The sequence below is a fragment of the Mobula hypostoma genome, chromosome 9, assembly GCF_963921235.1.
Source record: "Mobula hypostoma chromosome 9, sMobHyp1.1, whole genome shotgun sequence".
NCBI lineage: Eukaryota > Metazoa > Chordata > Chondrichthyes > Myliobatiformes > Myliobatidae > Mobula > Mobula hypostoma.
In genome coordinates, this window is record NC_086105.1 from 55,598,149 (window position 1) to 55,622,565 (window position 24,417).

A 24,417-nucleotide genomic window follows, 5' to 3' on the forward strand; every position below is an offset into this window, starting at 1 on the left:
GTACAGTAATATATTTATTGATTAGGAAAAAAATTGTAGTTTGGAGATGGATTAATTTCAGAAAAAATGTTTTTACCTGAATTAAAAAGACTCCCAAGGGTTATAGAACTCAATAATTGGTAGCTTCAGAAAATTTTATTTAAAGCTTGAAGTTCCCAATCGGCTTGGCTGTGATGTTACAAAATAATCTCAAAAGAAAGAAATTTCATTGCTATGTAAGCATTTTACTTTGTTCACAATCTTAAACTGGCTTTTGTCCTAAAGATAAAAGGCTAATCATAGATGCAGTTCAGGAGTCCTCACTGAAGGTGTAATTTTTCTGTCCTTTTGTATGGATGCCATCTTGTTGGCTTTGTGTACAACAAATATATTTCTGGAGCTAAATACAGACAGTTCATTGGAAGGAGGTAGGTTTTACTGTAAGCATTCATCCCTTGATGCAGATAATTTGGATATGTAGCCAGCTGCTCCCAGTTTTAAAATCATACTTGTCAATCAGTGTAGATAAGTAGTAGCATCCCCTTGCTAGTTAATTACACATGCACACCTTGGACGATTTAGCCCACTGTCGTACTCTCTCTACACTCACATCTGTGTGAGTAAGCACAGCTGAAAGGCCAGCAACAAATTTGCCAATTGTTGGTAGAATCTCAGATGATGAGTGGCTTATCAGGCTGGTTGAGTGCTGTTGCAACAGCAGCCTTGCACTCATTGTCAGCAAGACCAGTGAATTGGTTTCTAGCAATCGAGTGTTGGAGTTGGTGTAATCTTTGTCCACATTGGTTTTGGATTAAAATACATAAGTTGAATTTAGGTTGTAGGAATATTTTTTGATTGCATTAAAGGAGGTTTGATGAAAATAAGGTGGGGTACAAGTCTTGAAGACACAGATATTTCACATGTATCAGCATGGTAACTGATAGAAGTAGTTCAATGTCGAAATATGTGAGATGATAAATTTCAGGAATAAAGCTGAGTGAGAATTTACACACAGCTACTGATGCTGAAGGTTTTACCTCTCATCAAAACTAGGTACCGTTACACACTGGATGAGCTACCTTCTATGCTTTATGGTGTGAAAGAGCGAGCCCAGTCTTATGATACCTGGGTGAGTAAAGTGAGAGAAGCCTTGGAAGCGGAACTTAATCACAAGAAAGGTGTGTACTTTTAACTAGTTTTTTCCTTCATCTTGCCGCCTTTCCCACCTCCACACATATATTGTCCCTTTACGAATTGTTGTGCTGCATTTTTCTGGTGAAATTCAAATTCATGAAATCTGACCAACATGGCTTTCTCAAATATGGATAGTCTTTAGCAAAAAAAAAACCAGGCAATTAAAAATCTATGATAGTCTAAAGTGATCAAAATTAATAAATTTTCAAGGTAAATGCTGTTGTCCTTGATGAGGAAGGATATTTATGAAACATCTGATGACTATGGAACGCTTGACAGCAGTTACATGGTAGTAACTGGACCGGTAGGAATGCGCCATTGGATTAGGAATGCTTCAAATATGTTAAAATCAACAAGGATTGGTAAAGCCAGCACATAAACTGCTAGGGAAATGGATGCTGACCATACCTCAGAACAGAAACCCCATGGAAGATGGTACAATGAGATGAAATAGTCTGCATGATTACACAGAATTTGTTAACATCAAGAAGCTTTGCTGTTAAATGCCTGAGCTCACCTTACAAGATCCACGAAGGGGACCAGCTTGTACGGAATGGACATTTTACGGAGGCATTGTAAAGGATAAGGTGCTTCCATGAAGTTTTCCTCCCACGTGCATAATCGGCTTTAAAAACATTCTCAATGAAATCCATGTACTTAAAAGGCCACGTCACTTTTTTCTGAGAAGGGAAATCATTAAAGTCCAGAAAACTAATTACTCCCACTGATATCAGTTGATGGCATATCTTTATTCAATTTGAGTCACATTAATAATGACTTGAGTCCTACAAATCCCGTACATCTCTATGATGAGCAAGGATCCATGAGAAATTGGACTTGCAATGTACTTAACAGAACAGAATTCTGTGCTGTTGTAAGAATGGAATACAACTAATGAACTTGGGACCCTTATTTTTATAGTGTGTGATTGCTGGGACTGGGGCTTGGTTATAAATAGCTCAGGGAATATTGTTCAGTCGTTATAGTAATATATAGAGCGGGGTGTCAAACTCATTTTAGGTCACGGGCCGGATTGGGCAAAATGCGACTTCATGCGGGCCGGATCAATTGTGCGTGCGTGCTGCTCCCACAGCTTTCGTTGCCTTCGTTTTTTCAACCTGCTCTCATGCGTCTCAGTCTCTGCTATAACTACAAAGTGTTTCACTTTACGAATTTAGTTTCTTATGAAAAAGATTGCCTAGCAAGCATTATTTTTATGATTGGTAGTAACTTACAGTCGCAGGCTACAAGAAAGTTGTGATGAGAGAGAAAAAAACGATGCTATTTTGGCTAAGATTGTTTTGAGAGCCACACCCTTTCCATTAATAAACCATTTGAAGTCGAAAATTAGCAGACAGAAATGTAGACCTAACAAAACAAATTGTAAATGTAGGCTATACAACTGCACCTAATTTTTATTAGCCTGCTTCCAGCAATCGAAAAGACAATGAACACAGTTAGCCTCTAGTTTTTATTGAAGTGATCACATTTACAATAATAGAAGTCAGAAAATGAATCACAATATTATGGTACTCAGTATTTCATAATGCATTTTGCTTACATGTTGCAGTGCATCGAACAGTGTCACTCATTTTTCACTTGCTGCTTCCAGACACCTGACATCTCTTGGCTTTAACCAGCCTGTTTCTGGGCAGTTGTGGTTTTCATAATGTCATTTAGGTGTCAGTGTGTCAGCTGTGAGCGCAGTTTGGATTTGTTAATGTTCATTATGGAGAACGTCTATGTTGTCCCAAACATGCAAAGGATCTTTGAGGCAAAGTCTGTCATCTTGGGGTACATCAGTCCCAGGTGTTGATAGAATGAGTCCAGACCCACAGTCTCAAATTTATATTTCAAAGCCAAGTTACGATGAATTTCAGTTAATTCCATTTGGAGTTCCTCGGCACATCTGATGCTGCGTTGACAACTAACAGCGAGCAAAATAGTGAGAATTCCTTCTTGAGCTGAGTGAAGACTTGGAAACGATTCTGAAACTCACTTTTCAGCCGTGATATTTTGTCCTTGTACCTGTCCATGTTGTCATTTGTTCCCATGAGTGGCACACACAGACTGCAAAGAGGGGAAATGAGCTGTGTTGCTCCGGGATAGTTGCATCTCCCACAGCCTGATTTAATTTGAAAGGTATGAATGCTGTCATAGTATTCTGTATAGGTTTGTTGTGGCCTTGCATGTTGACATTAAGCACATTTAAGTGCTCTGTTATATCCACCAAAAATCATGAAGCCAGTCTGGGTCATCCAACTCCGCCACTGGCTTCCCTTTCTTGTTCATGAATAGTCCAATTTCCACACGTAACTGAAAAAAAATGTTTGAGCACAACCCCTCTGCTCAACCAGCAGATTTCAGTGTGGTAGGGTAGGCCATGTCCAGTATTACGTTCAGACAAAAGAGTGTCAAATTGCTGATGGTTGAGTCCCTTGGCTCTAATAAAATTAACCGTTTTGATGACTACATCCATGACATTGTCCATGCTACTGCTACATAATGCCTCTTGGTGTATAATACAATGAAAATTCCAGAATTCCTGCTCCGGATTCTCTGTCTGAACTTTCTGAGTTTCTCAACAATATCTGCCTTTTACCCTGACCATAGATGGTGCACCATCTGTTGCCACGCTGACAGCGTGACTCCAGTCAACCCCCGGTCTGTCCAAGGTCTCGATGAGGCTGGAGAAAACGTTCGCCATTGTGTTTGTCATGGGCACCATCTCCACAAACTTCTCGGTGACGGTCAAAAATGCATCAACACCATGAATAAATATTCCCAATTGAGCTACATCAGTCACTTCGGTGCTCTCATCAATTGCAATAGAGAAGACAATAAATGACTTCACTTTGTCTTTTAATTGACTGTTCAAATGTCCTGCAAGGTCCCCGATTCTCTGCCACAGTATTTCTTGACAAGCTGATATTACCAAAAGCCTGTCTCTTCTCAGGGCACACCAACTCAGCGGCCTTCAGCATGCATGCTTTGATGAATTCCCCCTCTGAGTATGGCTTCGACACAGTAGCTATTTTGTTGGCAATAATATAGCTGGCCTTGACAGCTCCATCGTGAGTCGCTCGACTTTTGGTGAACACTGCTGTTTTTTCAGAGCTGCTTCAAGCTCGTTTACCTTTTGCATTCTGTGTCATCCTGCGTACTTGTCATATTTTTCTCCGTGTGACGTCTCATAGTGTCGTTTGATATTGTACTTTTTTGCCATAGCCACTTGTGAGCATATCAGACACACAGGTTTGCCATTGACCTCACAGAAGAAAAAAACTATCTTTCCAATTATTGAATATCCGACCTTCGATGTCAACTTTTCTTGGAAAACATTTTGAACCACAGCAGCAAACAGTCTCACCCTTGCTACAGGTGTTACTTACCTGAGTACTCTGTGTTTATACTGTGACGACGTAAGTGGGGCCCTAGTAGTCCTCAGTGCAGGGTGGTAGGTGCTTATGCACAGCGGGTGGTTAACTGCCGCCTATTGTTTTCTAAGTGCACACAACAAGCTGCCGGTACAGCAGGCGGCACAGACAGCGGTGGGAGAGAGAGTGGCTGCCGTACAGATGCATAATAAATGGTCGTGAATATACTTTTTTTTCCCCCAAATCATCCCGCGGGCCAGAAGTTTGGCACCCCTGATATAGAGGGAGAAAGTAGAGTGATGCAGTTAGTGACACTGAAATGAGTGTATCCTCATGGGTAGGGGAGCATTTATAATATTCCGAAGTCAGTGGTATTTACAGTCTGTTTGCCATTATCTCAGCAGTGTTTGTTAGGAAACTATAGAATTATCTGAAGGGAACAGTCATTTCTCCCCATAACAGGTTCTTCTCTTCCCCCCTGCCCTGCAGCACTATTGTGGTAAATCTCTTCTGCATATCAACTATTGTATTATTTTGTATTATTATTCTGGATTTCTTTGTCATGAAAGGCATTAAGACCTTTAAAAATAATTATGTAAGCAATTTTAATGAGGATTTTGAACTGCTAATGCCAGTATCTTGAAAAAGTTGCAAACATTCTCCTCAGATTTCTGCACCACCCTGACAAATACCACTAACCCTAGGGCAAACAGACTGTAAATGCCACTGACATGGTCATAGAACACAATAGGACAGAAGCAGGCTCTTCAGCGGAACCATTAATCTACCTAGTTCCACCTAGACCATAGCCCTCCATATCCGTCACATCCATGTACCTATCCAAATTTCTCTTGTAATGAAATCGATCCCACATCACCACTTGTGTTGGCAGCTTGTTCTACACTCTCACTACCCTCTGAGAAGTTTCCCCTCATTTTCTCCTTAAACTTTCACCTTTCACCCTTAACCCATGACCTCCACTTGCATCATCCAACTTCAGTGGAAAAAGCCTGCTTGCACTTACCTTAACGCTGTTAATGTTGAGATCCATGAATTTATCAAGTGCAGCTGATTGTGCCTCACTTATTGCAATACAATTTTGTTTCCTAATTCCCATGAGATAGAAATGTTTAAGGCAACGTGGTAGAGTTGAACGTAACTATAGATGACATCTATGTTGGTCATTCAGGTTACAAATCACTACTTGAGATAGAAATGAAAATTCATTATCAGAATTTATTTTGGGGGAGAGAAAAGTAAACAATTCAGCACAATTTTCTTTCAACTTTCATTTCTTGAGACGTGCGCAGGTGATGCACTCACATTACAGATTATTATAATATAACCCTTCTACCTGGAGTGCAATCAACCCTCCCACTACCTGAGCCAATAATTCATGGGTTGCTAGTGTATAAATGAGGTTTATATTGTTACAATTTAGAAATTAGTTAAGTTTGCTTGTGAGACTTGTCACAGTTCTGGAAGATGTCTGACTGCCTCAAGCATAACCAAGGCTCTTGTGGTTTCACCAGCAGTTGGTGACTGGCATTTTCTGTGGAGTTGAAATCCTAACATGTAATCTTGCTTCTGACCAGATCTTTCTGAACTGAAAGCTCGGCTGGAAGAAGCAGAAGAGAAGAAATTCCCTGAGAATGACCTGCTGCGACAGCTCCGGGCTGCTGTCAAAGAAGCAGAAACTTGTGCTTCTATCGCCCAATTACTCGTCAGCAGAAAGCAGCGCAGCAGGTAAGTAGCCTGAAACTAAGAGCAGCTATTAATTGGGCCAGGTAATGGAAGTTTTAACAAATGGCAATATTTAATGAACACACTGAAGCTCCATTGTAATGCTGATTTGAGAACATGATGTTTAACTTGGTAGTCCAATGTTGCACAGAGCAAGTAATTACTTGAATTCGATTTTGGATACGGCAGAGGGACAGAAGTATTAGAAATAATAAACAAGGATATTCTGAATATTTACCAGCCAATTCCATTGGAGATGAAACACAACATACTGTGAATAGCAAGGATGCTAGGAGAGAGGGAATTTCTATTCTGGTTTGGTGACCTTTCATCATACTTGGTTCAAATGTGAGCAGGCAAGATAGTGCAGGAGTTCTCTGATCCAATTGCACTCTCCAGTGAGGTGGTGAGGTACAGATAGTGGTAGGAGAATGGCTAATCAAGTGATTTTGCAGCATGGGAAGGGAGGGAAAAGAGTAAATGAGCAATGCTGATCAGGGATTCAGTAGAGAGACAGACAGGTGGGTGTGTTGCTCCATTGGTGCCATGGACAAGTATATCACTAAACAGCTTTCGATTGTCCTTAAAGAGCATAGTGAACAGTCAAGAGGTTTGTGGTTCAATCAGTACCAATGACATAAGCCTAGAAAGTGATGCATTTCTGCAGGCAGAGATTATGGAGCTAGGGAAGGTTAAAGAACTGAACCTCAAATGTGCTTATCATAGGATATTGCTTCATTGCCGTCAAGGGAAACAGGAAGTTAAAACAGATGAGTGTATGGCTAGACTGGTGTTTCAGGAGAGAGGACTTTAGATTACTGAGATATTTGAACCAATTCTCAAAGTTCAAAGTAAATTTATTATCAGAGTACATGTTTGTCACCACATACAACCCTGAGATTCATTTTCTTGTGGGCATACTCAGTAAATCCAATAACCATAATAGAATCAATGAAAGACAACACTGACGAACGAATTTGAGGCATGTGGGACCTGTATAAATTGGCATGTTGCATCTCCAGCAGGGACAGGGCCAATATCCTTATAGAAGGCTTTACCATTACTGCTGGGGAGGATTTAAACCAGCTTGGTCAGGGGATGGAACCTCAGAGGGAATCCTGGAACAAGGTAAACAAAATGTGAAGGGATAAAAACAGTGTAAATGAAATAAAGGAACAGCAAAAGTAAAGTGGACCAATGGTGGGCAGAGGGTCAGTACAGAAAATGGCAAATTAGTGATGCTTTATTTGTATCACTGCAGCTTTTGCAGTGGCAAATAAATTAATGATGCCAAGGTATGCATGCTGATATGATGTCATTCCCTTCCTGGAAATACAGCTGTAGGAAAACCAAAGCCAGGAGATGGGTATAACAGCACAGTATTTAATATTTGGGAAGAATAGACAAAAAGGAAATGATGTGGCACTGTTAATTTTTATTTATTGAAATACAGTGCAGAATAGACCCTTCTCACCACTCGGCAATCCCCCGATTTAACCCTTGCCTAATCACGGGACAATGAGTAATTAACCTACCAAATAGTGTGCCTTTGGACTTGGGAGGAAACCGGAGAACCTGGAGGAAACGCGCAGTCATGGGAAGAATCATGCAGTCGTGAAAATATAATCTTGGCACCAATAAATTATGATGTAGAATTGGAACCAATTTAGATTGATCTAAGAAATAGTAAAGAAAACACTGGTGGTTGTTGCATATGGACCACTAGATAATAGTTATAATATTGAGTGCTGCATAAATGAGGAAATCGGTGTGTGTAACACAGGTAATATACTGATGTGCACAAAATGCTGGCAGAGCTCAGCACATCAGGCAGCACAAATAAAGTAAATCCATGGAAGGGAACGAGCAGTCAATGTTTTGGGCTGACTCTCAATCAGGACTGGAAAGGAAGAGAGAAGAAGCCTCAATAAGAAGGTGGAGGGAGGGGAAGGTGAAAGATGATGGGTAAATCCAAGTGAGGGGGAAGGTAGGTGGGTGGAGGAGGGAGGTGAAGTGAGAAACTGGGAGGTGATGGGTGGAAGAAGTAAAGGGCTAAAGGAGGAATCTGATAGGAGATGAGTAAACCATGGAAAAAAAGGGAAGGAGGAGTGATACCAGAGGAAGGTGATGGGCAGGTAAGGGAAAGAAGGGGTAAAAGGGGATCGAGAGTGAGGAATTGAAAAAGAGAAGTGGAAAGGGGAGGACTTGCCCTATGATAGAGAAGTAGATGTTCGTGCTGTCAAGTTGGAGTCCATCCAGATGGAATATGAGATGTTAGTCTTCTAACCTGAGAGTTGCCTCATCGTGGCCAAGAGGCCATGGACTGGCATATCGGAATGTGAATGAAAGATAGTAATGTAGTAATTATGTGACTCTTCAATACCCATTTAGACTGGACAAATCAAATTTGCTGCAAAAAGATGCAAGTCAGAGCATGAATGTAGATTGGTGAGAAACTGAAAAACAGAGTTATTATAAGTGCATAAAGTGGAAATGACCAGTGAAAGCAAATGTTGGAACCCATGATAGAGGCAGGAGAAATTACAAGGAAATGGTAGAACAAGTTGCAGACCTTCTGCCTCAGTTCCACAGACCTAGTTTCATCTCTGAAGATGAAGATTAGCTTATTTGTCTATGTACATCGAAACGTGCAGTGAATTGCGTTGTGTGTGTCAATGACTAACACAGTCCAAGGATGTACTGAGGACAGCCCCCAAATGTCAACGTACTAACTGTAACCCATGCATCTTTAGAATGTGGGAAGAAACCCATACAGTCATAGGGAGAATGTATAAGCTCCTTACAGACAGTGATTTGAATTGAACCCCCATGTTGTGATCACTGGTGCTGTAAAATGTTATGCTAACTGCTATGCTGCCATGCAGCTCTATCTGCCACAGTAGCGTAGCAGTTAGTCTGATGCTATTAGGGGCTTGGTACGTTTTGGAGTTTGGAGTTCAATTCCGCCATCATCTTTAAAGAAGCTGCGTGTCCTCCCTGTGGAATGCGAGGTTTTTTCCCAAGAGTTCCATTTTCCTCCCACAGTCCAAGGATGTACTGGGTAGGTTAATTGGTCATTGTAATTTGTCCTGTGATAAGGTTTGGGTTAATTGGGGGGTTGCTGGAGCGGTGTGGCTCGAAGGGTTGGAAGAGCCTACTCCATGCTGTTTGGCTAAGTAAATAAAACCTGTAGTGCTGTTGCTTGGAGTTTGCAATGATAGCATGGGTTTCTTTGGAGAGCTTCACTTTCCTCCTGCATCCCAGTTTGGCAGGTTAAATGGTCACTGTAAATGATCTTGAGTGTGTAGGTGGTAGATAAGAATCTGAGTGGAGTTGGTAGGTATGTGGGGAAAATAAAATAGGATTGATGGAAATGGATACTTATGATTGGCAAGGATTCAGTAGGCCAAAGGGCCATGTGATTCCTTGAATAACCCTCAGATGAGGTTGTTAGACTGACAAGGGCAAAAGACTTCAGTTCATTGTCACTGCAGACAAAGTTAGTGAGTCCAAAATTAATAAATCACAGGCTGAGTCTTCTGTAAATGATGGGTATAAACTCCCTTTTGCGCTTAGACTGAGGATAAGGCAAATGTTTTGGGCACATGGGATGTTGATGCAACTGGTGACGAATGTTGAATAGAGCAAATGAATCTGTCCTATGAAACAGGTCACAGCTGGTTTCTCTAATTAAACTGAACTATAGATGAGAGCAAACGGGTGGAAATTTATAACAAAACTTAATTAACCCACTGTTGACAAATGGACAACCCCTCTGGATTGCTTTACATGATGTAAAGAGACCACAGACTTTTTCACAAAACAATTAACTACAATGGGAAAATGGGGAGAAGTGACTGGTACTTCCTTAGTGCTGGAGGCTTGGATGGGATAGAATTTGGTGTATCTGGGAGGATTTCTTAAAATAGTATGTGGATTTTGCTGTGTTGGGAAACAAGCCTGACCAAGTGGTCAAAATTTCGGTGAGGGTGCCTCTTGGGAACCTTAACTGTAATTCCATAAGCTTATGTTACTGGATAAGGATAAGACCATTTCTCAAGAGAAAATATAAAATTGTGGAAAGGTGAATAACAAGCGTGTTAGACAGGAATTGGGAAAAGTAGATTGAAGTCAACAGTTTAAGGGTAAGTCGCAAAGGAGAGGGCATACAAGAAAACAAAAATTAGTGGAAAGACAGAAGATTGGGAAGTTTTTAAAACCTTACAAAAGGAAACCAAGAAGGTTATTAAGAAGGAAAAGATTAACTATGAAAGGAAGCTAGCAAATAATATCAAAGAGGATACTAAAAGCTTTTTCAAGTATATAAAGAGTAAAAGACAGGTGGGAGTAGATATAGGACCAATAGAAAATGATGCTGGAGAAATTGTAATGGGAGATGGCAGAGGAACTGAACGAGTATTTTGCATCAGTCTTCACTGAGGAAGACATCAGCAGTATACTAGACACTCAAGGGTGGCAGGGAAGAGAAGTGTGCGCAGTCACAATTACGACAGAGAAAGTACTCAGGAAGCTGAATAGTCTAAAGGTAGATAAATCTCCCGGACCAGATGGAATGCACCCTCGTGTTCTGAAGGAAGTAGCTGTGAGGATTGCGGAGGCATTAGCGATGATCTTTCAAAAGTTGATAGATTCTGGCATGGTTCCGGAGGACTGGAAGATTGCAAATGTCACTCCGCTATTTAAGAAGGGGGCAAGGAAGCAAAAAGGAAATTATAGACCTGTTAGCTTGACATCGATGGTTGAGAAGTTGTTGGAGTCGATTGTCAAGGATGAGGTTACAGAGTACCTGGAGGCATATGACAAGATAGGCAGAACTCAGCATGGATTCCTTTAAAGGAAAATCCTGCCTAACAAACCTATTACAATTTTTTGAGGAAATTACCAGTAGGCTAGACAAGAGAGATGCAGTGGATGTTGTATATTTGGATTTTCAGAAGGCCTTTGACAAGGTGCCACACATGAGGCTACTTAACAAGATAAGAGCCCATGGAATTACAGGAAAGTTACATACGTGGATAGAGCGTTGGCTGATTGGCAGGAAACAGAGTGGGAATAAAGGGATCCTATTCTGGTTAGCTGTCGGTTACCAGTGGTGTTCCACAGGGGTCTGTGTTGGGGCTGCTTCTTTTTACATTGTACATCAACGATTTGGATTATGGAATAGATGGCTTTGTGGCTAAGTTTGCTGACAATATGAAGATAGGTGGAGGGACCGGTAGTGCTGAGGAAACAGTCTGCAGAGAGACTTGGATAGATTGGAAGAATGGGCAGAGAAGTGGCAAATGAAGTACAATGTTGGACAGTGTATGGTTATGCACTTCAGCTGAAGAAATAAACGGGCAGACTATTATTTAAATGGGGAAAGAATTCAAAGAGATGCAACAGGACTTGGGAGTCCTCGTACAGGATACCCTTAAAGTTAACCTCCAGGTTGAGTCAGTAGTGAAGAAGGCGAATGCAATGTTGGCATTCATTTCTAGAGGAATAGAATATAGGAGCAGGGATGTGATGTTGAGGCTCTATAAGGCGCTGGTGAGACCTCACTTGTGGAGTACTGTGGGCAGTTTTGGTCTCCTTATTTAAGAAAGGATGTGCTGACGTTGGAGAGGGTACAGAGAAGATTCACTAGAATGACTCTGGGAATGAGAGGGTTAACATTATGAGGAACGTTTGTCTGCTCTTGGACTGTATTCCTTGGAGTTTAGAAGAATGAGGGGAGACCTCATAGAAACATTTTGTATTTGAAAGGCATGGACAGAGTGGATGTGGCAAAGTTGTTTCCCATGATGGGGGAGTCTAGTACGAGAGGGCATGACTTAAGGATTGAAAGGCGTCCATTCAGAACAGAAATGCGAAGAAACTTTTTTAGTCAGAGGGTGGTGAATCTATGGAATTTGTTGCCACAGGCAGCAGTGGAGGCCAAGTCATTGGGTGTATTTAAGGCAGAGAGGATAGGTATTTGAGTAACCAGGGCATCAAAGGTTATGGTGAGAATGTGGGGGAGTGGGACTAGATGGGAGAATGGATCAGCTCATGATAAAATGGCGGAGCAGACTTGATGGGCCAAATGGCCGATTTCTGCTCCTTTGTCTTAAAATGGTCTTATGGTCTAAATTCATTCAAGAACTTCTATAGATGTATCATGGAGAGCATTCTGACAGGCTGCGTCACTGTCTGGTATGGCGGGGGGAAGTAGTGGCTACTGCACAGGATTGAAAGAAGCTGCAGAGGGTTGTAAATTTAGTTGGCATCATCTTGGGTACCAGCCTACAAAGTATCCAAGATATCTTCAAGGAGCTGTATCTTAGAAAGGTAGCGACCATTATTAAGGACCTCCAAAATCCAGGGCATGCCCTTTTCTCACTGTTACCATCAGGTAGAAGGTACAGAAGCCTGAAGGCACACACTCAGCGATTCAGGAATAGCTTCTTCCCCTCTGCCATCTAATTCTAAAATGGGCATTGAACCTGTGAACGCTACCCCACTTTTTAAATATATTATTTGTTTTTTTTTTGCATGATTTTTAATCTATTCAATATATGTATATTGTAATTGATTTACTCTTATTAGTATTTTTCCTTCTATATTATGGATTGCATTGAATAGTTGCTGCTAAGTAAGCAAATGTCAGGAAACGTGCTGGTGATAATAAACCTGATTCTGATTTTGACCAGTGATGTTCTGCAAGAATCGGTGCTGGGACTTGTCATTTATTTATGTATTGTGTGTGTATGTGCAAGTGTGAGGTGGTACATTTTGGGAGGTCAAATGCAAGAGTGTGCTGCAGGTGTCATGATCCTCAAGAGATGTACAGAGGGATTTTGAGATGCAAATCCTTAGCTTCTCTGAAAGAATCAACACAAGTGGATAGATTTGTAAAGAAGGTATATGGCTTGTCTTCCTTCATTCGTTGGGGTATTGAGAATAAAAGCTATGTTGCAGATGTATAAAACTTCGGTTAGGCCACAGCTGGATTATTGTGTGCAGTTCTGATTGCCACATGGGACAGAGTTGGAGGCTTTGGAATAGATGCAGAAGAGGATCACCAGGAACTTGGCTAGATTGGGGTGTATTAGCTACAAGGAAAGGTTAGACAATTTGGATTGTTTTCTCTGGAGCACTGGAAGTTGAGGGTTGGTTTGAGGCATAGGGAAGTTAGATGGTGAAGAGTTTTTTTCACTAGGGTAGAAATATCAAATACAAGAAGCATAGGTTTTAGGTGAGAGGGAGCGTGTTTTGCGGAGATTATAGAGAGTTAAATGGATTTGTTAGAATGTGATAGCAACTATAGCTTTTTTTTTAGAGACTTTATGGTCAGCGCAGACATAATGGGCTGAAGGGCCTGTTCTTGTGTTGTACTTTTCTGTTTTCTATGTGACAGCTTTAAGAAGATCTGGTCACAAGAGGAAATGTGATTTCTAAAAACAAGCCTGTTAAAGTACAAATGACTTTTAGAGGACTGTGATTTAGGTTGTTGATTAGATCTGATGAATGTTTTGTTATGATTAGGTCCTGAATCCAGGGTCAAAGTCTGAGATGAATTTTGGGATTGGTCAAAAATAAACAGTTACAAGTGCTAGGGATTGGTTCAGAAAATGTTCATCTGAAAATCATTACTTTGTGACTGTCTAATTCAAATCCCATTCTACGTTGCTGAGGATATAATAGTTACTACATGAGTTGTAATTTTTAAGTCATCCTGGCATTGTTCCTTGATGACTTCCGTGCATAAGCTAGAATAAACATTCCAAAAGAGGGTGTGACTTTCAACTGATAACTGCAGGGTACTGGTGGGGATTAGTAATAGCACAGAACTCCCTAATCTACTGATGGGCATTCTTTACTTTATGATACCATTAATTGGCGTGAACACTGACACTCCTTGAGGAGAAGTCACGTCTTCATTCTGAGGGCACATTCCTCCATATTTGGTGGCACAAATGCTGTACCAAATAGGATAGAATAAAAACACAATCATAAGTGTACGAGATTCTGCAGATGCTGGAAAATTTCAGCAACGCACGCAAAATGCTGGGTGAACTCAGCAAGTCTGGCATCATCTATGGAGGGGAATAAACAATCTATCACAGCCTGAAATGTCAACTATTTATTAACCTCCATATGTACAGCTTGACTTGCAATATTTCCTCCCAATATTTTGTGTGTTGATATAAACACAAATGCATGTCAGGCAACACCACTGTGAACAATGGTCAACAATCTGAAACTTGGTCAACTGAAAAATGGTCAACAATCTGGAACTTGAACTTAGCAGTGCCTGCAACTATTGTGGCCAGGCCTGCGTAAAGCATCTTCTGTTTTCTTTTCAAGTTTCCATCATCTGCAGTATTTTTTCTTTCCCATTAGATGACGAGTTGATTGGACATCTACCTAAGTATCCATTTTGTGCTTTAGGGCATCAGCTTCAGCAGAATTGTATTACTGTATGATCCTGCATGTTATTTCTCACTTTGCCAGCAATGTTAAGCAAAGGGAACAAACTTGCTTGAATGAGGAATGTAAAAATGTCAGAGGCAGCACTGACTTTCCTCAAGGAAGAAATTGAACTTCCAGCCAGAAGTTCTAAGTGGGTAATTTACCTTGATTTCTGCCTGAGCTAGCCACAATGTTTTCAGTCAGACAAGTACTCTCTATGTGACATAAATAAACAGCCAGGAGCACTGAACACAGCAAAGCCTATGAAAACTGACAACATCCAGCTATAGTAAAGTGTTCTGCTCAGTTAGCTGTGTCTCAATCCAAGCTATTCCATTACAGTTCCAACAGTGACATTAACACAATAATGTGAAAAACTGCCAATATATCTTATCTGCAAAAAGCAAATACACAAATTATTGCCAGTTAGTCTACTGTGTGCCACCTGTAAAATAATTAAAGATTCATCAGCATTACCAGCAACATCCTGCTAGTTCATGCCCAGTTTGTTTTCTCCTGGACCATTTAGCTCTTGTATGTCATTACCAAACAGGAATCAAAGATCTGAGTTTTGGAGATAAATTGAGAATGACTGTTCTTGACATCAGGGCACTATTTGACCAAGTGAGGCATGAAAGAATGGAAAACAAATAAAATTGAAGATGCTGAAATATGAAAATAGAACAATTGCTGGGAGAATTCAGCCAAACAATCAGCATGTGGAAAGAAAAAAAATCAATCACCATTTCAGAGCAAACACGAGGAATTTCAGAGTAATGGCCTATAAAGTATAGAAGAGTACAGTATAGGAGCAGGGCCTTCTGCCCATAGTGTCAGTGCCAACCATAGTACCAAATTAAAGTAAAACCACATGTCTGTATATTGTGTATATCCCTCCACTCCCTACATGCTCATGTGCCTATCTAACTTCCTCTTCAACGTTGCCATCATCACCTCCATAAGCATGCTCCACCATTCAATCATGACTGATATTTCTAACCCCATTCTCTTACCATTTCTCCTTAGCCCTCTTACTAATAAAGAACCTATCAATCTTTGGCGTAAGTTTACCCAATGACTTGTCCTCCATAGCCCTCTATGGCAATGAATTCCACAGATTCTCCACTATCTAGCTGAAAAAAATTCCTCCTCATCTTATTTTCCTTTATTTTGGGGGTGGGATGGAGATGTGTCTCTACCAAAGGAGGTGTAAGGCATTCCTTCCCTCCGCTAGGCTGCAGGCCATCCTTGGGCAAGATGTAATGCCTGCTTAGCCACTGCCACCCACTCCTTACCCCCCTGGATCAAGGTCACGTGAAGCCATGGGAGCAGATGGTGGATGGCCATATGAGCAGCTGGTGCATATCACAAGTCCTGGTTATGCAACCACTGACACCAGGCAGAAAGTCTGCCGTAGAGACACTGCCCAGAAGAAGGCAATGGCAAACCACTTCTGTTTATAAATAAATACTGTAAATTGTCAAGAACAATTGTGGTCGAAGATCATAGTTGCCCACACCATATGATATGGCACATAATGATGATGATCACTTTATTCTGAGGACGTGTCCTTGGATCCAAGGCTCTTCTTGTGGGAACGTTCCCTCCTAAGTCCACTCTATTTAGGGTTTTCAGTATTTCAGTGAAGTCTTTCCCCATCCTTCTGAACTCTATTGAGAACAGGCACTGAGGCAATATTCCATATATGGTCTGCAGAACTCAGTCCAGGTAGATCTTTGCTTTTAGTTGTAGCCCTCTCAAAATAAATCTTGACATTGCATTTGCTTTCTTTGCTACTGACTTAACCTGCAAGTTAATCTTAAGGGAATGCTGAACCAGGACTTCAAAGTCCTGTTGCACTTCTGATTTCTGCATTCTCTCCCTATTTAGTAAATAGTACAGTCGGCCCTCCTCATCCGCGAGTTCTGCATGCGCGAATTCAACCAACCACGAATCAAGAAAACCCGGAAGTGCTCTTCCAGCACTTGCTGTTCGAGCATGTACAGACTTTTTTTTGTCATTATTCACTAAACAATGCAGTGTAACAACTATTTTACATAGCATTTACATTGTATTAGGTATTATAAGTAATCTAGAGATGATTTGAAGTATATGGGAGGATGTGCGTAGGTTATCGTGGATTGGGATCGAAAAAAACTGGAAGTTCTCTTACTAAGTAAGTCGGAACAGGTACATCCGGTATTATTTAGCGTCAGTTAGTCAAACGTTTGTCTTAGCATATAGTATATATTTTACCTTTCTGTGCATATAAAATACTTAAGAAATGTATGTTTCAGCGCCGGGCTCGGGAACGGAAGTTACTGAGTTCGATCCAATGACAGATCGTTCCCGAGATCGATCCAGTGACAGATCGCTCCCGAGTGTGCTGACCATCCCTGCCGGGTTGATGTGAAGGATCAAAAATCCAAAACCCAATAATTAAACCATTGCGTTGCTTAGTAATAATTGTAGCTTTAATTGGGCAGGGCCTTTCTCATTTTATCCTTTAAAATTGTACCGATCGTTGACCGACTGTAGCCTAACGCTTTTCCAATGACCGATGACGTTTCATCTCTTTCTGATCGCTTTATTGTTTGCACTTTATTTTAAATCGTGATCATGATTATTTTCGTGAACAGAACTTCTGTGGATTCAGAGCTCTGCCGCCAGGTCCTAATGTCCACCGCACTGAGACAGGTTAAATAAGGTCTGGGGTTCCGCTGGGTCCTAAGGTCCACCGTATTGAGACAGGTTGAATAAGGGACTTGAGCATCCGCATTTTTTGGTATCCGCGAGGGGTCCCGGAACCAATCCCTCGTGGATAAGGAGGGCCGACTGTATACACCTTTATTCTTTCTCCCAAAAGGCAGAACTCCACTCTTCCTTGCACTAAATTCTATCTGACACTTTACCCATTCTTTAAACCTGTCCAAATCATATAGACAGTTTGTTCAAGTTTTATGAACCTTCGGGAGATATTCAGATTCATTTAATACATGATGTTAGCACATATTAAATTTCTCAGCTTGATCTGAGTCCTGTCAGTCCCAACTTGTCTTGCTGCCTGATGTCATTACTGTTCTTACCAGTGCAACCTGTAGATAAGAGCTTTGACATGTAACAATAATTTGGGGTTCAAAAGCTTAAAGGTCAAAATATGAGTTTTGTGTGAAATGTTTACAAGCTACAAACCTTTCAAATAAATCATAATATAATATAAACTTTTGGTAATATCCTCTTTTTTTTTCTTCTGTTGTTGCGGTTTAGACCTAAACCAGAAGGTGGAAAAACTCGAACAAAGCTTACTGTTCATGAGTTGAAAGCATTTGTGCACCAGTTGTACAGCCTGCCTTGTGTCATCAGCCAAACTCGACTGGTTAAGGTAAGCATTTAATGAAGGCAAGTGTCCCTATGTCATATCTGACTCCAGGTATAATAATCTTGCAATTTATTTATGAATAATTTGGAACAACATACTAATCCAACCCCAATCTGCCAAGCTTCACTTTAGATAGAGTGTATTTTAATATCTTTTCGGATCTTAAAATTCACAGGACAAGAAGCAACAAAGTGTGCAAGCTAGCCAAAAGTATTTTTGAAATTAATCACTTGAGTTTTTCTGCAAGTTTCAGTGTGCTTTCAAGCGAATTGTATTTAAACCTGTTTCAGCTGTTTCCATTCAGAATTAGAAGAGAGGATACTGAAAGAGTTCACAGCTAATTCATGGTTTGAGATGTGTTGAGAATTCAGATTACTAGGGTAATTCTCTGCAGTGCTTTTACCTAGCTTGAGTTGTTAGCTTTGTACCACTTGTGTGATGGGCAAATGAACAGTCCAGCAGTATGCATCTGCAATTGGTGCTTCAAACAGCAGTGCGGATCTTGTGGTTTGAACTTCATATTTTGGGGGTTATCATTAAATTGAACAATAAAGATATTAGAGAGGGTCAATCTTGATGGCATTTGGAAGGAAATTTGTACCAACCAGATCTTATTTCTGCCTTGTGGTTAAAAATCTATCTTTGACAGATCCACTCTTCAATATTCTCTTCCCCCTTGTGTAAGCAAACAAGCTCATCCTGCTTCTCTTCTTTGCATGACTCTGTTACTTGAAATTTCTCATGTTTCTTGGTTAATTTCTTACTGATTTCCCTACAGCCACAGATTCATTCTGAGCTTTTTCTCAGTGGTCTCTGATTCCACTGAAACGTTAATTATTCTTCACTTTTTGCTGTTCCCCAGCTCTTGGCTCCCCTTTGTGTCTCTAAGCCTACTTGTTGTGTAACTGAGCTTGTCTATTCCTCGGCAGCACATGATACAGTAGTTTCAACATAGCCAAGTTCCCCTAGGGTGATGAATGACAAATAACAATTGCAGAGCCAAATAAATCACAATTAGCTAAGATCAGTAAGTCAGGAAGTTATGTTGCAGTTGTATTAAACTTAGGTTGGACCGTATTTGGAGTGTTTGCAGTTCTGGCTGCATTACAGGAAGGATGTGGAGGTTTTGGATTAGAGAATTCACTGTAAGGAGAGGTTGGTAGAGATTTGTCAGTCTTTAGCCTAGACATCCCACCTCCCCCGGAAGTTCTGGGAGTCTTCCGCATAGTGATAGCGGCTCCCTGACGCCTGCAAATTATGTACAATATCCCGAAAATTGATTTTTTTTTTTTTTTTTTGAGAAGGAGAGGGAGATTGGACTCTCTTTGTGCTCAGTAGACCTATCAATTTTCTCTGTGAGCGGGCTTTACAGTTGACCTTAAAAATAATGACAGTGTTGCTGGCTGCACTGTTTGCAACAGTGACATTTCTATTGCCCATGGTGGGTTAAAATGTAAAAGACATGTTGAGGTGAGTTTAACAGATGTCATTCGTTCATTAGCATAGCTAGTATTATTTAAACTAGCTGGCTAGCTGCTAAGGAGCTACTGTGTTGATGTCCTACGTTAGGGGTCGCCAACCCGTCGATTGCGATCGACTGGTCGATCTTTGAGACTTTCACAGTAGATCCCGAAGAAAAATCAAAAATAAATACACAAATACTGTTGTAATGTGAGCATTATAAAAGTAAGTAATACTAATTAGGATACTAATAAGTAATACTAATTAAAAGCTGGTTCTAAAGAGAGATTGTTTCCAGGTTGCGGGGGTTTAGTTCCGTTCTTTCTGCCGAGTGCGCATATGTGTAGTTCCCCTGCCATGCACCACGTTTTCAGCATAGCCCGTGCTGCATCAAAGTGACCAATCAGATTAGTTAAGAGTACAGACTGTCGCAAATATCAATATGCGGCAGTGTCCCCAACCTCTGAGCCGCGAAACATGCAGGGGTGCAGCGGTAGTCGGGACGCACCCAGCACACCTTTAAGAAAAAAAAAAAGCCGAAATAAACCAGCTAATTAATTAGGTGCGGCACGTGAATGTCGGCCCAGATCAGAGGCGACACAATTGGCAATCGCTCATGATATCCTGATAGCATTGTGGAGGCTCCATGAAGGAAGGTGAAAACATACAAATTCCATCCAGAATGGGAAGCGGAATTTCTATTTACCTTGGGGAAAGACAAGTGTGTATGTATGTTGTGCCACCAAACACAAGCACTGACTAAAAGAAGGAATCTGGAGCGGCACCACAATACCAACCACCAGGAATTTAGACACCTACCCCCCAAAGAGCGCAATTCATGCCTGGAAAGTTGAGCTGAAATTGGGTTGAAGGCCCAGCAAACGTTTTCCACAAAACATGCTGCTCAAAATAAGGCTGCTGTTGAAGCATCATTTCGTGTAAGTCACCTTTTGGCTAAACACAAAGAAGCCTTTTACAGATGACGATTTATTGAAGGAAGCAATGGTCATTACAGCAGAGACTGTTTTTAATGACTTTAAAAGCAAAAACAGCATCACAACCGCAGTACATAACATACCGCTTGGTCCTGCAACAGTGACAAGGAGGGTAGAGTCACCGTCAGAGGACGTGAATATTTTTCACTACAGTTCGATGAATCCCTGGATGTAATGCAAACAGCTCAGTTTGTTGTATTTGTCAGAATGGCTTTCCAGGACTTTACAGCAAAGGAGGACTTCCTCACTCTTTTGCAATTAAAGGAAAGAACGTGAGGTGAGGATATTTACAATGAGTTTAAAAAAATATGTCCGTGAAAATGACATCCCCATTCATAAACTGGTGGCAATTACTTCTGATGCAATGCGCAGTGTGTGCGTTAGTTTTATTGCACTAAAAGTCAGTGCCTACTTCGGGTCAACTTACCTATGTGAAATTGCATTTTCACAGGTGAAAATTGTTAAATCTAAGTACAGGAGCTGACTTATTGACAGACATCTCACGTGTTGCCAACTGTCTCACTCCCAAATAAGGGGCAGAAGTAGCAGTCAAATCCTGGGACATTTGTGTTTACTCCGAGAAAGACTACCATGACCATGAAGCTTTGCGTGGGCACCTGTGTGCGCATGCGCGTACGTGCCGATTTTTTTTTTACCCCACGAATCGGTTTTGGCTTGGTTTTCATCATTATTTCTACATTATATAGGCTGTGTATTTATCATATCATTCCTGCTTTTACTATATGTTAGTGTTATTTTAGGTTTCATGTGTTATTTGGTAGGTTATTTTTTTTTGGGTCTAGGAACGCTCAAAATTTTTTTTCCATATAAATTGCTTCTTTGGCGTAAAGCATTTCAGCACGAACGGTTTAATAGGCACGCTCTACCTTAGCGGGGGGAATACGTGACATTTGGCAACCCTACACCTCACAGACTGACTCAGACTGGCTGTCTGTAGTTGTGAGCCAAATTTCACAGAACTAGCAGAAAGTATTCAGCCCCAGTCATCACACTGAGTGCAACAGTCAATATTTATTCATTTATTTTTCGTGTTGAAATGAAATTAAATAATGAAACTTAGAATTAAAGGTGTGAAGTGTTGTAATATTCTTAAAGCAAGACAGCTATGGCCTGTTTGATATGCTGGTTAGTGTTTTCTTGTTTGAATTAATTTGAAAGTTTGACAAAAGTATTTTGTGTAATTCAAATACAATTCGCCCAAATAAAAGGCCTCAAATTGGAAGTACAATCTGAGCTGTTTTTTCTCTAAATGATTTAGTAGGTGGATCTTGCTTTTCACTGAGGTCGAGGGAGGGGACCTTGGACTGATAGTTGGTGATTGATGGTTGGTGACCACTATCCTACGTGATGAGGCCAAACTCCCTGTAGACTTAAAGTTGTAATAGAATAAAAAACGACTCCATGATATAATATAATATAAGTACATATTTAATGTCACATTTTCTGCATATACCCAACTTGGTTTACAGATTAGACAAAATCACTAAACAAAGTATTACATACACCCTTGGAGCTCGACCGGGGAGGGGATGCTACCTCCCTGAAATGAGTTTTTGCAGGGTGGGATGTCTGTTAGCCCCATTGTTCTCTGTAGCACTATTTCTTTACTAATGCTTATTTCCTTCAGTCCCTTCATCACTCTGAAATTTCGGTTTTTTAACATGGCTGGGAGGTTGTTGTGTTTTCTTAAGTTTGAACCAAAGTTTGTCTGCCATTTCTTTGTTCTCATCATAACTGCCCCAATTTCTGATAATAGAGGTCACACTTGCTTATACTAACCTTTGTCTTTTCATATTTATAGATGTTTTTACTGTCAGATTTTGCTTCCTGCAACCTTATTCTCAATTCCAACTTCACTCCCATTAATTTATCTTTGTTCCTCTTTGCTGATTTCCGAACTGCTCCTGATCTTCAATCTTGGTACTTTGTCTAGCAATTCTTTTTGTCTCCTCATTCTATTTAATACAGTCTTTAATTTCCTTATAAGCTATGGTTTAACACTTTCTTGACTTGTATACTTGATGAGAATATTGTAATTCACCATCTAAATAAAAAATTCCGATAGTTACGGTTGCTATGTCATATTGGGTTCGGCAGAATGAGTATGATTTAACTGTCCTCCTCCTGAATTGTTAATTCTTTCTGTAAATTCTCAGATTGTATGTCACAATCCCTTTTTATTTTTAATATCAGTGAGTAAATATGATTTTTTAATACTGCAAATTTGTTCTTAATCTATTTGTCCTCAGTCTTTAAGATAATTATGTGAAATGTTTCAATACCTGTCTTTGCCTATCTACTGGCAAACTTTTCAAACTAATATCTCAAGGATTTCTTAAATCAGGAATCTTTGTATACATTATACTGGTCATTTATAGTCCTATACGTGACTTCCTGTGTAGAGGTATGGGAAAATACGTACAAAACAAATACAAACTTAATTTTTCTACTCCAAAAGAAAGTCATTTGAATTGTAAATAAGACAAGTTATTATAAGCCAACCAATCCACTACTTATTCAACTAAACACTTTAAAATTCAGAGATTCTGTAGATTTTTAAATAATACAAATTATGTATAAGAGTAAAATATGGACAGCTACCACAAAGTACCCAAGGTTTTTAAAACGAGAGAAAGTCAACATGATTTGAGAGGAACATGTACATTTCAAAAACAAAGGATAAGAACAAATGTAAAAAATCATTGTATTTCAGTCAGGGGCTGAATCTATGGAACAGTTGAAGTGAGAATTTAAAAACATGCACCACACTTAAGTTTAAAAAATTATTTAAAAATAATTTAATGAATAAATATAAAATACATGACTTGAGACGAATGTGAGTAATGTAAATGATACTTGGAATTGGATTTTGTGTTAAAAGATTATGAAATTTTTTGTTTTGATGTGATAATTAATGCGAAATATGTTGTTGTATAAGTAAGAGGGGTAGGCATAATAAGCTGTAGCTTCATTCTACACCCTTGCAGTCTGTTTTAAAGAATATCTATGTTTTTTGTTGTAATTTTGTCCTATGAAATCATGGTTATGAAATCATCGTTGAAAATGATACCTTTTGTTATGTTCGTACTGACCGAAATAAATTTCATTCATTCATTCATTCAAAGCAGGAAAATTAACAAGGAGTATCTCCATTGCTTTCGTGCTGCTGTGACTTCCTGCATCCACTGACAATATGGTTTATAATATGTTATCAGCATTTTTCTAAAGACACTTTAATATGTTTTGATTACTACTTGTACAACTAATATAAGGCTCTGAAGTCCATAAATGTCTCCAAATTCAGAAGGAAAAGCTTGCTACTTGTGACTTTCAGGTACCACAAAACAAGTGTACTACATGTTTACAGTGCGGAAACATGCCATTCAGTTAGTGTGCCAAGCCTGCTCCTCTTTATTTAAATTCATTTTCGAATTTTATATTCCATTTCTCCTCATGCTATCCAGCCTTCCCTCGGATTCACCTTTAATTATCTGTGGTTGTGAGCCTCACATTCTTATGGGGTGGGGGGGGGGTTCCTGAGGGGCCTGCAGCCTGAGCAGAACAGTGCCTCCCAAAGAGGCAAGGGGTGTTGAGCGAAATCCCTCTGACCCCACCACCTATAGTGATGTTGTAGAGCCACACACTACGCAGCTAGTCTCATCTACCCATGTTTCACCCCTGCAATTCTCAGCTGATGCTTCATAAAACATTGGTGAGCCTGTATTTGCAATATTCCAGTTTTGGGACCCATATCTAAGAAATGATGCGCTGGCGAGGGTTCAGAGAAGGTTATGAGAATGATCCTGGAAAT

At 40.2% G+C, this 24,417-nt stretch overlaps 1 protein-coding gene across 1 annotated transcript in view; it reads left to right on the forward strand.

The window, feature by feature from the left end:
• The window catches only part of kdm5a (lysine demethylase 5A), a 168,753-nt gene that overhangs the window by 96,233 nt on the left and 48,103 nt on the right, over positions 1-24,417 (forward strand). The window contains exons 16-18 of the mRNA XM_063058334.1: positions 1,033-1,157; positions 6,146-6,296; positions 18,018-18,132. Coding sequence (XP_062914404.1) covers positions 1,033-1,157; positions 6,146-6,296; positions 18,018-18,132 — 391 coding nt within the window. The remainder of the gene's footprint in view (positions 1-1,032; positions 1,158-6,145; positions 6,297-18,017; positions 18,133-24,417) is intronic.